Genomic DNA, 16,978 nt, shown 5'->3' with positions numbered 1-16,978 from the left:
CACCTGCCGCATTGATGGAATGGAGGGGGAGAGGGTTAATATTTGGCAGTCCATATATCAGAAGACTTCTTCTGGAGCCAGTATATTGAAACAACTGTGAATAAAGCACACCAACATCTCGGGTTTCTAAGGAGTGTGAGATATGGTATGTGATCGAATACTCTATCAAACTTGTACAAATGCACAATGGATAGTATACTGATTGGTTGCATCACAGTCTGGTTTGGTAACTCAAGTGTCCAGAAAAACAGAAGACTGCAGAAGGTAACAAACATAGATAAGTCCATCACAGGCTCCAACCTCACATCTACTGAATGCATCCATGCAGGAGGCAGCCAACATTATAAAGGACTCCCATCACCTTGGTGACCACCTCTTCTCGCTACTCCCTTTGTGCCTAAACTCCAGCTCCTCCAAGTCAACAACATTTTATTTCCAACCGCTGTTGGGCTCTTGAACCACCTACACTCGTAAAATATTGACTTCACAAAAAATGACCACCTGCACGATTGTACTATCAATTTTCTTTTCTTAAATGGTGGTAATTGAATATTAATTATCTATCTTTTGTAATTATTATCTCTTTTTACTTTAATTAAATGTATACTATTGATGCAGTTTTTTTAAAACAAAGTAGAGTAAAATCAACATTAACTAGAATTCAAGCAGCCAGCAATCTCAAGCAACCGGCAAAAAAAAAAACCTCAGAAAATAATATGAAAACAATATGAAAGTTTAAAATTAGCGCCTGCTAGCAGTTAGTTCGCCAATCAAGCAACACACAATCTCAATCAACCGGCAAATAGACTTATCCAGCATCTACCAATGCCCACAGGTGCCGGATATTGGGGTTTTTATTGTACCTGTCTTACAATTAATATGACAAACTTTATCATCAAGGAATATGAAGAGAAAACAGGAATAGGGTATAGAAGTCACATGATAAGCTATGATCATTCAGGTGCGAAGGGATGAATGGCCAACTTTTGCCTTATGATTCCATGAACTGATGTCAACCTTCAGAGGAGGCATTAGATAAAGTGGTCAACATCGACCCCCTGGGGACTGATGGGACCATCCAAGGGGTCAATAAATGTCAGGGGTTCAATAATGCCGGAAGGGTGGTGTCGATTGAAAATAGCGCCTACAGTGTTGGCCAACCTCTCGTGAGAGCATGTAGTACAGTATTTGATTTCGGTCTTTGAATTCGTTTAGAGCAAATGGGAGGAATGGAAAGAGGTATGTGTTCTATGTTTTATACTCAAAAAGGGGGAGGTCGACTTTTACACGGGTCAAACTTTTGACCTCATGAGCACCTGTGTCAAAATGTCGGAAGCTCAGATGGTGGGGACCGGGTGGTAAGTTCATGGTCGGGGCGTTGGTAGCTCAGATGGGTGAGGAGCCAGGATGAGGATCCGTGGCCAGGAGTTTGGATGGGGGGAGGTTGTCGAGGGTAAGGATCTGTGGTCAGAAGCTCGGATGAGTGGGCATCAGAGCGAGGATCTGCAGTCGGGAGTTTGGATGGGCAGGCAGAGGGGGAAAATATCCATAGCCAGAGTGTCTGGAGCTTGGATGGATGGGTGGCTGAAGCCAAAAATAAAGGGGGGGGGGGGGTTTGACTTTTACATGGGTCATACAAAAAAAACACCTGATTTGTAGTCCAAAAAAAGGCAGTGGGGGGGGGGGGAAGGTCAGGTTGACTTACACGGGATTGACTATTCTATTACTCGAGTATATATGGTGCCTATGTAAGCACCTCCCCCTGTCCAGCACCACCACCTCCCCCAACTTGGCCGTCCAGAGCCAGGGGCTGATGAGGGATCAAGTATTCCATGAAGGGGTTGATGGTCTAAAAAGTTTGAGGACCCCTGTATTAGACTGAGGCAACATCTATCTGCTCAGGTAGAATATGAAAGATCACACAGCCACTGTGCTTCTCTGTTTTGGTCAATATTCATCCCACAACTAACATCTTGTTTATCTTATCGCTGTTTGCAAGACCATGCTATGGACAAGTTTGATGCCATGCTTGCCTGCAATGGCAAAACCGATGACTAAAAATGAAAATGAATTCATTTGACTACTTGTGCAAAGCAAGTTCCTTTTGTAGAGTTTCATTGTAATTAAGTTGACAGGTATGTGAAAATAAATGCTGTTTGCAAGCAAATGTCTAAGCTCTTAAATCGGTGTATCCTTGGCAACTGATGATCTGGCAACCACTAATGAATAACCATTGCATGGGTAAACACTAAAGCAGAATTAATATTGTACTCAAAATAGCACCGAGGCTGCACCAAAATTGTGTGTCACTAAAAAATTCACTGGCATCTCATTTCTCTTATGTACTTTGTCGGCCCAAAGAGGCTGGTAAAACGGGTGTTGTATTGTTGCCCCGCGCAGCCCTTCCCCAACAGAGGGAAGAACATTGTCAGAAAATTACAACCACAACCTCCACAGCATTCTCTCTAAAACTGGCATTTATATGATGCCATTAAAACATCCCAAAGGGTCTTTTTTTGTTGTTGCCTCCAACACTCTTTACTATTATTACTGGAAAAGGGAAGAATCAGAACTTTGTGAGGGTAGCAGTGTATATACACATACCAGTGACAGGACAGGACAGAGCATCCATGGTGTAGTCTATGTCTCGACCATAGTAGAGTCGCTTTTTCAGCCTCTCTGTTATCTTGCTGTGGCCAGGAAGGAGCTGCAAAGAGCAGAAATAACACCAAGTATGAGCTGACAGAATCCTTGTGATCTTTTGGATTTAAAAAAAAAACAGCGCCGCGTAAAAGAATATTCAGTTTTACAATACATCTCAGGAAGCCGAAGCTGCCTTTTCCTGACAGGACCTGAATTGTTGTTGCCATAAACTAACATGGCTTGAAGTACTAGAGAAATACAAGCAACTGCAGATGGCAGTATCTTAAGCGAACAAAGAGAAGCTGTAGCATCCATGGAGATAAATGCTCAGTCACCATTTCATCTTGGAAGCTTTATCGACATTAAAGTAGGAAAGGAAGCTATCAAATACAGTAAAACCCTTGGTATCCAGCACCTATTGGGATTGGTAGATGCCGGATAAGTGAATTTTCCAGTTGCTTGAGATTGCATGTTGATGTCAAGATGCGCCAATTTTAAACTTCAGTATTTTTTTACCTATTTATTTTTCACAATTTTTTTTTGCCAGTTGCCTGAGTTCTGGTTAATAGGGGTTTTACTGTCTCTAAAGAAGTGAAAATAGAGGAGGAAGAGCTGGAAAGGGGCAGAGAAGTGATAGGCCAGAAGAGCTATTCTCAGCTTTTTTTGGCTATGGTCCCCTTCGGACTGTGTTTACGGGTACCTGTGAAGCAGTTAAGTTTAGTTGGTTTCTTCCATACTTCTCTCCTACAGACTACATAAAACACACAAAAAATTTGATTTCAGTTCATGCCACACCCCCCATAAATGTGCTGTAGCCCCCCACCCCCCACCCCCAGAAGGGGGAGGGAGGAAGTGTGTGGCCCCAAAATGGGGAAGGTAGAGGAAGGGGATAGGGCATGACAGAAAACTAAGAATAGGTGTAGATAAGGAGATGGAGGTGGGGGGCTTACCTAAAGTTGGAAAATTCAATGTTCAATTCAATTGTTTGGTAGCACTTTTAACAAGAAAAATGCCTCCGCGATCCTTCACAGATCAATGAACAAACAAAATATAACACTAAAAAACATCTGAAAAGATCCAACCTTAAGAAGGGCATTAATGACAAGCTGGACAGAAAGTAGAGCATGAACGAAAGCTAGCTATTCACAGTGAAAGACAAGTTGTGGCATCCCTCGAGTATCAGTTCTGACCCTTTCCAATTATCAAGTCTTCAAACCTACCATACACCTCACTGTCTTCAATGGAACAGTAATCTTTACCTTCCTATATAAAGGTGAAGATGCCAGCATGGACTGATTGGGCCCAATAACTTCTCCCAAGTATGTGGCCCAGGAGGTGAAGAAAACATTAGACTTAAAAAACTGAAGATGTTATCTTTCAAGCAAAGAAATCGAGTGAAGATTGGATAACGATAGAAAGATCATGACTCGTTTGCAGTAAATTGCGAGAAACCAAAAATATAGAGTGTGAGGATCAGGAGACAATTCGGTGCAAGAAGGTGAAAAACACAGAGGTTAGAAATGTTCTGGAACTCATTTACTTTAAGGCCTGTTGAAACAGAATCAGTGCTTTCAAGAAGGCTAGGAATTTGAGTGAAAATAAACTGCAGGGTTACAGACAATACAACTTATACAATTGCTTAATCAGGAACTGCGGAGCTCCTGATGCTTGACTTCGAACCCTCCCCTCGGCCTACACCAGAGGTTCCAACATCCGACTCTGAACCCTCCTCTCCAGCTACACCGAAGCTCCTGATGTCTGACTCCAAACCCTCCTCTCAGCATACACTGGAGCTCCCCACACCTCCCCTCTGTCTACAGTGTAATTCCACATGACATACAGAGCATCATAATTTATCTGTTAGGACATTTTAATTTAAAAAAGATCACTAAGCATTTTCCCATTTAGCCCACGAAGTGAGTTAAAAAGTTGAAGCGCCATTTCTTTGCATGGAATATTTCTTAATATTTGATGTATTACTGTATAACATAACATAACATAACAATTACAGCACGGAAACAGGCCATTAGGCCCTTCTAGTCCGCACCGAACCAAACACCCCTTTCTAGTCCCACCTCCCTGCACAATGCCCATAACCCTCCATCTTCTTCTCATCCATATACCTGTCCAACCTTTTCTTAAATAATACAATTGACTCCGCCGCCACTATTTCTCCCGGAAGATCATTCCACACAGCTACCACTCTCTGAGTAAAGAAGTTCCCCCTCATGTTACCTCTAAACCTCTGCCCCTTAATTCTTAACTCATGTCCTCTTGTTTTAATCTTTCCTCCTCTTAACGGAAATAGTCTATCCACATCCATTCTGTCTATCCCTTTCATAATCTTAAATACTTCTATCAAATCCCCTCTCAACCTTCTACGCTCCAAAGAATAAAGACCCAATCTGTCCAATCTCTCCCCATACTCCAGATGCTTAAACCCAGGCAACATTCTGGTAAACCTTCTCTGCACTCTCTCCACTCTGTTTATATCCTTCCTATAATTAGGCGACCAGAACTGCACACAGAACTCCAAATTAGGCCGCACCAACGTCTTATACAATCTCAACATCACCTCCCAACTCCTATATTCCATGCAATGATTGATAAAGGCCAGCATACTAAAAGCCTTCTTCACCACCCTATTCACGTGAGTTTCTACCTTCAGGGAACGATGTACCATCACTCCTAAATCTTTCTGCTCTTCTGTATTCCTCAATGCTCTCCCATTTACCACATATGTCCTATTCTGATTCTTCTTACCAAAATGAAGCACCTCACACTTATCAGCATTAAATTCCATCTGCCATTTTTCAGCCCACTTTTCTAAGCAGCCCAAATCCCTCTGCAATCCTTGAAAACCTTCTTCATTATCCACTATTCCACCTATCTTAGTATCGTCTGCATATTTACTAATCCAATTCACCACCCCATCATCTAGATCATTAATGTATATAACGAACAACAAAGGGCCCAATACAGATCCTTGAGGTACACCACTGGTCACCGGCCTCCAACCTGACAGACAATTATCCACTACCACTCTCTGGCCTCTCCCATTCAGCCAATGTTCAATCCATTTGACTATCTTAAAATTTATACCTAAAGACTGCACCTTCCTAACTAACCTTCCATGTGGTACCTTATCGAAGGCCTTACTGAAGTCCATATAGACAACATCCACTGCGCTACCCTCATCCACATTCCTAGTCACCTCTTCAAAAAATTCAATCAGATTGGTCAAACATGACCTTCCTCCCACAAATCCATGTTGAGTGCTCCTGATCAGACCCTGTCTATCCAAATGTTTATAAGTACTACCTCTAAGAATTTTCTCCATTAATTTACCTACTACAGACGTCAAACTTACAGGCCAAGTTCTTATATTCTTCAAAAGCCTTAAAACTACACCTTTTGTAATCTCTATATTCCCCATATTTACCCAATTTGCTTTTTTTATCCCACATCTCCCAATATCCTTCTCCTTAGTGAATACCGAAGAAAAGAAACTGTTCAATATCTCCCCCATTTCTCTAGGCTCCACACACAGTTTTCCACTCTGATTTTCTAAGGGACCAATTTTGTCTCTAGCTTTCCTCTTACCATTAACATATTTGTAGAACTCTTTTGGATTAGTTTTCACCCTGCTTGCCATAGTTTTCTCGTACCTTCTTTTAGCTTTCCTAATTCCTCTCTTAAGATTCCTCTTACATTCAATGTATCTTTCAAACATCTCCTTAACTCCATGCTTCTTATATCTAATGTACGCCTCCCTTTTTCTTCGAACCAAGTTTCCAATATTCCTTGAAAACCACGGCTCTCTCAAACCTTTTGCCCCTCCTTTTAACCTAACAGGAACATAAAGCTTTTGCACTCTCAAAATCTGATCTTTAAAAGACTTCCATCTCTCTACTACATCCTGCCCATAAAACAAATTGTCCCAATGCACACCCTGCAAGTCCTTTCGCATCTCCTCAAATCTAGCTTTTCCCCAATCAAAAACCTCAATCCTTGGCCCTGATTTCTCTCTTTCCATAATGACATTGAAGCTGATGGCATTATGATCACTGGACCCGAAGTGCTCGCCAACACTAACCTCCGTCACTTGACCCATCCCATTTGCCAACAGTAGATCTAACACTGCTCCTTCTCTGGTCGGCACCTCTACATATTGTTGTAAAAAACTATCTTGCACACATTTCACAAACTCTAACTCATCCAGTCCTTTCACAGAATGTGTTTCCCAATCTATATGTGGAAAATTAAAATCTCCCATAATTACAACCCTGTGCTTATCACAAATATCTACTATCTCCCTACAGATTTGCTCCTCTAGGTCTCGGTCCCCTCCGGGTGGTCTATAATACACCCCTACAAGTGTAACCTCTCCTTTCCTACTCCTCAGTTCCACCCAAATAGCCTCCGTGGATGTGCCCTCTAATCTATCCTTCCTAGGCACCGCTGTAATATTTTCCCTGACAAGCAATGCAACCCCACCTCCTCTTGCCCCTCCGACTCTATCACACCTAAAACAACGAAACCCAGGGATATTCAGTTGCCAATCACATCCCTCCTGCAACCATGTCTCACTAATCGCTACCACATCATACTTCCAAGTATCCATCCACACCTTCAGCTCATCCACCTTTTTTACAATACTCCTGGCATTAAAATATATGAATTTGAGGGATTTCCCAATTTTTAATCCCTGTTTTCCCTCATCTTTAAGAACAACATTATTTACTTTTCCTGCCAATTGCCCTTCATCTTCTTCCAGAGCATTTCCCTTCTCTATCACCTGCCCATCCATATTCAAATACTTACTACAAACTTTCTTTGTTTGCATTCTAACCTTCTCCTTACTGCTATATTGGCAGTAAAACATTCTGGGATACTTGAAAAGGGGGCAAATGATTTTTAATTAATGGCTGGGAGATAATTAGAGTCCAGAACATTAGGGCTGCCGCCAATTTCTTGTGGGGGGGAAAAAAATACTTCTTTCTGGGTTTTTTTTAATGCTCTTTGTCTCAATCGGTTAGTCTTGCTGCTGCTTCTCTTTGAACCAATTTGCAAAGTTCATTGAGAAATAAATGTAATGGTAATCTGGACATTTTATGAACAGGAAAAAAAGGCTTCATTTTGATGAATCTGGAGGCATAAGTAACTGTGGAATTTGGAGCAAATAGATGAATTAAACTTCATGAGCAATGTATTGGGAAATAATGTTTCACAAGCACCTCAAATTTATAGAAAGCTGTTATGAAGTCATTATAATAGTTTTTAAACCTGCCAAATTTTCTTCCAGGCAGTAAAGTCAGTGTTGATGTGTTATGTAACTCATTATTCAGAACACAGGGAGGCGGCAACATTACAAAATCCACATTTTACTTTTTTGTTTACTCACTCAAACATGACAACACACAAAGAAGTTCCTCCCACCAATGTAGTGTCTGCCATTATATAACCATTTACGGAGCGGAAACAGGCCATGTTGGCCTTTCGAGTCCGCACCGGTTCACTGATTTTGTGCGCCCTCTTCAGGCATTGGTCCCGGTAGATTTTCTTTCAATAACGATGGGCGAATTCAAATGCAGGTGGAATCAATCGTAGAAATGTTTGTGAAATGTGCAGTTCAATACTTCTGGGCACATTCAATGCAGGGTCAATCTAAAATTTGAACCTCCCTGATTTTAACTTATATTTCTGTAAATCTGCTCCTTGGTCCTGGAGAAACGATGTCTCATCTTTACCATGCAATGCAAGGTATGAATGATAAATAAAAGTGACTTGCACCCTCTCCCCGCCCCACACAGAGCCCAAGCCTTAATATGAAGGATAATGAAAATGTTCTTCAGTTACACCCTTCATATTTTCTGAAATTTTATGCTCAAGTCAAGGGAAGTTAATACTGAAAAGGCAGTATTTCCTCTTCTATTTGAGTATCTGCAGTATTCCTTCCACCCTCCCTTATTCCCTTAATTTATCCTCCCTCCACATGTGCTTCCTTGCTCGTCATCCACATATGTCAGAGGCAAGTTTTTTTTTTAAACACAGAGAATGGTGCGTGCCTGCATTGTTGGGAGCGATGGTGGAGGCCGGTACAATCAGAACATTCAAGACATTTAGGCGCATGGACGTAAAACAAAATAGTAGTTTATATATGTGAGGTGGGTAACAATTAGATTGTTGTGGAGTAGTTTTACGTAGGCCAGCACAACATCGTGGGTTGATTGGCGGCCTGATTGATTTTTGCATTTGCATGTGTTTTTATCATTATCACAGCACCTGCAAACTTTCGTGTTTCACTCTAAACTGTGGTGTAAGGCTCTATGTTTTTTTTCTGTCTTTCTGGTTCTTTTCCCCCTTGGCTTACCTTTCTATTCCTTCCTCCACCTGGTTCCACCCACCCAACATCCTTCGCTTATCTGCTCATTATCACCCTCCCTCCTCTGTCTCCCCTCCTCTCATCTGGCTCCACCTGCCCCTTTTTCCTCTTTGTACTGTCTCCCAACACCACCATCCCAAAACTTTGCCCCACCTCTCTAAAATCTCATCTCTCCCTCTCCTCTTTAAACCAACATCCCTCTCCACTCTCAGTCCCGATGAAATTACTTGACCATAGACTTTGACTTCACCCCACAGATGCTGTTCACTGTCCCTCGAGCACATTTTTTGCTTGAGATTCCAGTACATACAGTCTCTCCTGTCTTCACATCACATAAGAACCTATGAAATAGGAGTAGGAGTCGGCTATCCGGCCTGTCAAATCTGCCACGCCAACAATGAGATCATGAAGAAGGTTTTCAAGGATTGCAGAGGGATTTGGGCTGCTTAGAAAAGTGGGCTGAAAAATGGCAGATGGAATTTAATGCTGATAAGTGTGAGGTGCTTCATTTTGGTAAGAAGAATCAGAATAGGACATATGTGGTAAATGGGAGAGCATTGAGGAATACAGAAGAGCAGAAAGATTTAGGAGTAACGGTACATCATTCCCTGAAGGTAGAAACTCACGTGAATAGGGTGGTGAAGAAGGCTTTTAGTATGCTGGCCTTTATCAATCATTGCATGGAATATAGGAGTTGGGAGGTGATGTTGAGATTGTATAAGACGTTGGTGCGGCCTAATTTGGAGTTCTGTGTGCAGTTCTGGTCGCCTAATTATAGGAAGGATATAAACAGAGTGGAGAGAGTGCAGAGAAGGTTGACCAGAATGTTGCCTGGGTTTAAGCATCTGGAGTATGGGGAGAGATTGGACAGATTGGGTCTTTATTCTTTGGAGCGTAGAAGGTTGAGAGGGGATTTGATAGAAGTATTTAAGATTATGAAAGGGATAGACAGAATGGATGTGGATAGACTATTTCCGTTAAGAGGAGGAAAGTTTAAAACAAGAGGACATGAGTTAAGAATTAAGGGGCAGAGGTTTAGAGGTAACATGAGGGGGAACTTCTTTACTCAGAGAGTGGTAGCTGTGTGGAATGATCTTCTGGGAGAAATAGTGGCGGCGGAGTCAATTGTATTATTTAAGAAAAGGTTGGACAGGTATATGGATGAGAAGAAGATGGAGGGTTATGGGCATTGTGCAGGGAGGTGGAACTAGAAAGGGGTGTTTGGTTCGGTGCGGACTAGAAGGGCCTAATGGCCTGTTTCCGTGCTGTAATTGTTATGTTATGATCGGCTCATCTCCACCAACCTGCCTTATCCCACATCCCTTAAGTCTCCTATTTGCTAAAAGTCTATCCAACATTGCTTTAAATATATTGACTGAGATAGACTTCAATGAGCAGCAAATTCCACAGATTCACCTCCCTCTGGGAAAAGCAGTTCCTCCTAATCTCCGTCCTAAATCTACTCCCATGCATCTTGAGGCTTTGTCCCCTAGTTCCGGTCTCCCCCACCAATGGAAACAACCCATCTACCTCTACCTTATCTATACCTTTTATGATTTTGTTTCTACAAGATCCCGTCTCATTCTTCTAAATTCCAGCGAGTACAATCCCAGACGACCCAATCTCTCACCTGCCAACCCTTCGCATCCCCTCCCCATCCGGGCTCCATCTACCTATTTTTTTTCTTTTGCTTCCACCGTTCATCTTCTGTCTCAACACTACCATTCCCTCACCTGGTTCCTGTCACTCTCAGTCCTGACACAGGATCTTGAGCCAAAACACTGGCCATCCGTCTGCCTTCATAGAAGCTGTTTCATCCACTTCTTGCAACATTTTCCCTTTTGCTCCAAATTCCAACATCCAGTGTTTTTGTCCCTCCAGATTACACTTATTTCTCACCAAACTTTGCAAATTGGTTCAAAGTGAAGCAGTAGCAAGACTAACCAGTTGAGACAAAGAGCATACACAAACAAAAACAGAAAGAAATGTGAGAAAGAAGTATTTTTTCCCCTTCAGAAATTGGCAGCAACCTTAATGGCCTGTGCAGTGATGCCATGTATTATGCCGACTGCTTGCTATTGGTTATGGCTCCACCCTACTGGTATAACAAATGGTGCAACTTATCCCACTTGTCAGTAGAGGTGGCTTCTTCTGTTAATAAAAGCCTATAGAATGATACAAGTCTGATCCTTGCTTATGGCACATCAGTCTGGTCTATAATCATTTCCCACTCGTCAATTAAAAATCATCTGCATCCCTTCAAAGTATCCCTGAATGTTTACTGCCAATATACACATCAAATGTTAAGAAATATTCCATGCAAAGAAATGACTCTAACTCATTTCAAGGACCAAATGGGAAAATGGTGAGTTACTTTTTTAAAATTTAAAAATACAGGCCCTTTCAACCCTCAAGCCCGTGCCACTCAATTAACCTACAACACGATATGTTTTGAAGGGTGCGAGTAAACCTGAACAGCCGGAGGAACCCCATGCAGACATGGGGAGAACATACAAACCCCTTGCAGACACATTGGGAGTTGCACCCCGGGTTGTGGTGCTGTAATAACATTGCATTGACCGCCATGCTGACCGTGCCGCTTAATTGGAGGAATTTTAAAAAAAGATTCTACTGTCGATACTTGTGTAATCGTCAAATTTTTAGGACCAATTTTTCGGGTCAAATTTGGAGTGCTCCCCACTTTACTACACTTAACACTCAACATTATGGTTGATCACCCAGCTCTTGAATGCAAGCCAGTGAAACCCACATGTAATTCCAGCTCACATAGTTGACTTTTGGCTGAATTTTCATCCTCATAGATTTTCATCAGGTTGGAAGGTTTCATGTGTTTGGCAACCCCTCTTAGTTTGGCCAGACAAAGAGCAAACAGCATGTTATTTTTTCCATTGCAAAAACTCTTTGACTTCAGCCCGACCCAAGAAGGAGCAACTAAGTTTGAGGTTAATCTGTGTTAATGATCTGAAATAGCAGAAGCTATTTTGGCAAAGTTGAACTCAGCAATTGGGTTTGAAAACAATGAATTTGTCAATATGCACAGAAAGAATTATTTTGCTTACTGTAAATATTTGAGTATAATGTGAAAAAATTTCCCCTCCAAAAAAAAAGGAGGGGGGGTTGCATTATACACGAGAGTTAATTTTTTAAAAAAAATTCTGCAACTCGCAGCGCAACTCGGGCAGGCGAGGGGTAGTCGGCAGCGCGACTTGGGCAGCTGAGCGGTAGACGCCAGCGTGACTCAGGCGGCCGGGCGAGAGGTAGTCGGCAGCGCGACTCAGGTGGCCGGACAGGCGAGGAGTAGTCAGGTGAGGGGAAGGGGGGTCGTGAGAGATGGCAACGCGACTCGGGCGGGCAGGCAAGGGGAAGTCGGCAGCGTGACTCGGGCAGCCGGACGGTAGATGCCAGCGCGACTCAGCTGGGTGAGGGGAGAGGGGGTCGTGAGAGACGGCAGCGCGACTCAGGCGGGTGAGGGGGCCGTATTATACATAGGGGTAACATTTTTCCCCTAAAAAATGGAGGGGTCACATTATACACGGAACGGATTATACCCGAATATTTCCGGTAAATGAAGTGTCAGCAAATCTAAAAGCTTACTCTCTGAGCACTATGAAGAAGCAAAAGATTTTAAAAGTTTAAGTGATTCAATACTACATTTCTTGATCAGTTGGGTTTCAAAATGCTATCACTCTTCAGCAATATGCCAGAGGTGCTCTGTGGTTAGTAAGGAATTATTTAAGGTAGTATTTGACTGGTGGGAGGGGGGAGGGAAGGGAGGGAATGTTGAGAACCCCTCTATATGCAGACAGCACTGGACAAGGAAGATTTTGCTTTGCTTCCTGAATACTTTTGGGTGTATTTTATGGATTTTGGGCAGCTAATCATGAAAATCTCCTTTAAAAATTCTAATCATATAACCTATCTAAAACCTAAAAATCTATACAACCTGAGCTTCAAGCCCACAAAAGCATAAAGTGCAGCATGTCATTGAAAATTTATTTTCTGCATTCACACTTGGACGTCTTCCCTGCTGAGCTTGGTGCAGTCATTGACGAAAGGTTTCACCAGGACATTGCGACCATGGAACGGCAGTTTCAGGACAACTGGAATCCATCACTGCTGGCTGACTATTGTTGGACACTGACACAAGAGGCATCAGATGCTGATTGCAAACTAAGATCAGCGGCAAAACATTTTTAGGTCAGTTGAACTAATGTCATGTGTCAAAATCACTATGCCATTAAACATTTTCAATTCAATAAATGTTTATCTAGCTTCCCATGTAATACAGAAAATCTGAAAGTATTTTTATGTTCAGTTTGAAGTTATCTATTATATTCCTCAATGTTTTTCAGGATGCAAACCTTTTGAAAAATTTGCTGTCCAGTGAAATTGATACAATAAATTGAAGGAGTGAGACCGATGGTTCCTCAGACTATAGCTCATGCCATGCACGACCTTAGTTCGATGTTCTCTGTAAACCACATCTAACTCAGCCTTAAATCTCTCAGTTCAGCCTCTACAGATCTCTGGGAAAGATTCAGAAACCAGATGATTCAAGGATTTACTTAACCAAGAAGAAATTCTGTTCCCCTCTTAAATAGACAAATCCCTTTCTGAAATTATGCCTATGGATCTCATTCCCTATCCCCCCGAGGTGCAACTTCTTTAGTATCGACCCTGTCCAACTTCCCCACATCAAATAATTCATTAACATCTTAACTTTTTTAACTCTAAAGGTGAAGCCCCAACCCATTTAACCATCCAACATTTATCAAACTTTCCACTTGAGAATTTTAATTAAAAAAAAGTTTAGACACACAGGCCCTTCCGGCCCATGAGCCCAAGTCGCCCAAATTCCCCCTATTTAACTGTTTTGGAGGGTGGGAGGAAACCAAAGCGCCTGGAGGGCACCCACTCAGACACTGAGAGAACATACAAACAGAACCTGGGCTGCTGACACCAATAAACAGCATGGCACGAACCACTATGTTAACCATGCCGCCCTACGGGAATATAGCTGTCAAATTCATTAACACTGTTACTTTTTTAGGGAGGAGTCACGTGATGGAGTAGTGGCCGGTCGGGGAACTCCAGCCCTCTCCAGAAAAGTAAAAAAAAGACAGTGAAAAAACAAAGGCACAAACACAAAAACCAAAATAAAGTGAAAGTAAAGGTGTGGAAAAAATGGCAGCGAAGAAAGAAAAGCCAAAAGCAACGGGAAGAAGAGAAGAAGAAAAGACGTTGGAAGAAGAAGGTGAAGGCCTTACCTGTGCGAGGATGCCCGCCGTGGAGAGAGAAGCCCGCTCCCTCAGGTCAGTTGAAGCCCCGAACTCGGGACTACAAAAATGGCTCACGGAGCCAAACAAAAGTGCGCAACCGCACAAGACAAAAATAACACTGACGGGAGGGGGGACCAGCTGAGGAGTCAATCTCCACAGCTGAAATTGACAACCACAACAAAGCAGCAAGAGGAAAACATAGAAAATAACAAGAACAAGAAAGAAGAGAGTAAAAAGAAATCAAAGAAACAACAGATGACCAACCCAGAGGAAGAAGGCCAGCAGCAAGACACTTCTAATAAAAATAAGAAGACCAAAAATACTCAACAAGATAAAACAAACAAACCAACGAGAAAACCAGAAGAGACAGAGGTAAAGGACACAGATCCTGGAGTGGACTCAGAAGAAGAGGAAGAACACAGAGAAATGGAAGAAGAAGGGAAGGGCAAGTACATGGATATATTTTTTTTAAAGAATATATGGAATCAGTAAAAGAATGGCAATCACAAGAATTTAGTGAAATAAAAAGGAGAATAAAAAGTACAGAAGAAAAAATGAATAGATTAGAGATGGTCATGTCAGATATAGGAAAAAGAATGGACAAGGTGAAAGAATGAGAAACAGCCATAGAAATGGAAGTAGATGACTTAAAAAAGAAATTAGAAGAATCTGATAAAAAAGTTAAAGAGACACAAGAGCTGTTAGCTCAGAAGATAGATATAATGGAAAATTATAATAGAAGAAACAATATAAAGATAGTGGGCCTTAAGGAAGATGAAGAAGGCAAGAATATGAGAGAATTTATAAAAGAATGGATCCCCAGGGTCCTAGGAAGACCAGAATTACAGGAAGAAATAGAAAGGGCACATAGAACATTAGCTCCTAAACCACAACCACAACAAAAACCAAGATCCATTCTAATAAAATTCCTAAGATATACAACAAGAGAAAATATATTGGAGAAAGCAATGAGGAAAATAAGAGAAGACAAAAAACCACTGAAATACAAAGGTCAAAATTTTTTTTTCTATCCAGATATAAGTTTTGAACTCCTGAAGAAGAGGAAGGAGTTTAATACAGCAAAAATGATCCTGTGGAAAAAAGGATATAAATTTATGCTAAAGTATCCAGCGGTACTTAAAATAGTTATTCCAGGGCAGCAAAACAAACTATTCTCGGATCCGGAGGAAGCACGAAAATTTGCAGAACAACTACAAAACAGACAGAGATGAAGACATGTAACGAGAGCAAAAATGACCACGAACTATATGTATGTGTGTATATGGGTGTGTGTGTATATATATATATATATTGCTTCCACCAGCGTTGTCTCCGCTCCATCCTCAAAATTCATTGGAGCAACTTCATCCCTAACATCGAAGTACTCGAGATGGCAGAGGCCGACAGCATCGAGTCCACGCTGCTGAAGATCCAGCTGCGCTGGGTGGGTCACGTCTCCAGAATGGAGGACCATGGCCTTCCCAAGATCGTGTTATATGGCGAGCTCTCCACTGGCCACCGTGACAGAGGTGCACCAAAGAAGAGGTACAAGGACTGCCTAAAGAAATCTCTTGGTGCCTGCCACATTGACCACCGCCAGTGGGCTGATATCGCCTCAAACCGTGCATCTTGGCGCCTCACAGTTCGGCAGGTAGCAATCTCCTTTGAAGAAGACCGCAGAGCCCACCTCACTGACAAAAGACAAAGGAGGAAAAACCCAACACCCAACCCCAACCAACCAATTTTCCCCTGCAACCGCTGCAACCGTGTCTGCCTGTCCTGCATCGGACTTGTCACCCATAATCGAGCCTGCAGCTGACGTGGACCTTTACCCCCTCCATAAATCTTCGACCGCGAAGCCAAGCCAAAGAAAAGATATATATATATATATATATATATATATATATGTGCATGTATGTACGTATATATATATATATATATTAAAAAAAATAGAGTATAGGTAAGAACTAAGAAGGGAAAGAAAGGGAAGAAAGGAAGTAGGGGGGAATTAAGAGAGTGACCTTTGTTATATATGAAGATTAAAATCTTTTCTGGGGGGGGCTGGGTGGGGAAGAATTACGGTCACTGCAAAATCAGTTGACGCTTGCGAGTGAATTCGCAAATCCAAATGGAGAGGGGAGATGTGGTTGCCCGACAAGGGCAACTCAGGAAGGGGAGGGGATAGTGGGGTTAAAGGAATTTTAGATAGGAGAATAATGGAAATATTTTATGTTTTAGAAATGTTGTCTTATAATGTGTTCAAAAGAAGAAAGCAGAAATGGATAAGAAGGAAAAGTGATGATGAGAAAACGGAAAGGAAAGATAAACAAAGTATGAAATGGCTATGTTGAACTATATGACTTTAAATATTAATGGAATACATAACCAAATCAAAAGGAAGAAACTGTTAAATTTACTGAAAAAAGAAAAAATTGATATAGCATTCGTACAAGAAACACACTTAACTGAAGTGAAACACAAGAAATTAAAGAGAGATTGGATAGGACATCATATAATTCAAAAGCTAGAGGAGTAGCTATATTAATCAGTAAAAATGTACCAATCAAAATAGAAGAGGAAATAATAGATCCAGCAGGGAGATATGTAATGATAAAATGTCAGATATATTCGGAGTTTTGGAATTTACTCA

General features: G+C 41.7%; 1 protein-coding gene across 9 annotated transcripts in view; it reads right to left on the bottom strand.

Moving 5' to 3' along the window:
• Positions 1-16,978, bottom strand: part of cnppd1 (cyclin Pas1/PHO80 domain containing 1) — a 77,159-nt gene that overhangs the window by 51,907 nt on the left and 8,274 nt on the right. For all 9 annotated transcript variants that reach the window (XM_069935916.1, XM_069935915.1, XM_069935923.1 and 6 more), the window contains one exon: positions 2,605-2,707. In XM_069935916.1, the coding sequence (XP_069792017.1) occupies positions 2,605-2,707 (103 nt within the window). The remainder of the gene's footprint in view (positions 1-2,604; positions 2,708-16,978) is intronic.

The sequence above is a fragment of the Narcine bancroftii genome, chromosome 4 (genome assembly GCF_036971445.1).
Source record: "Narcine bancroftii isolate sNarBan1 chromosome 4, sNarBan1.hap1, whole genome shotgun sequence".
NCBI lineage: Eukaryota > Metazoa > Chordata > Chondrichthyes > Torpediniformes > Narcinidae > Narcine > Narcine bancroftii.
Note: the sequence above shows the minus strand (reverse complement) of the source record. Positions and strands in the feature narration are given on the sequence as shown.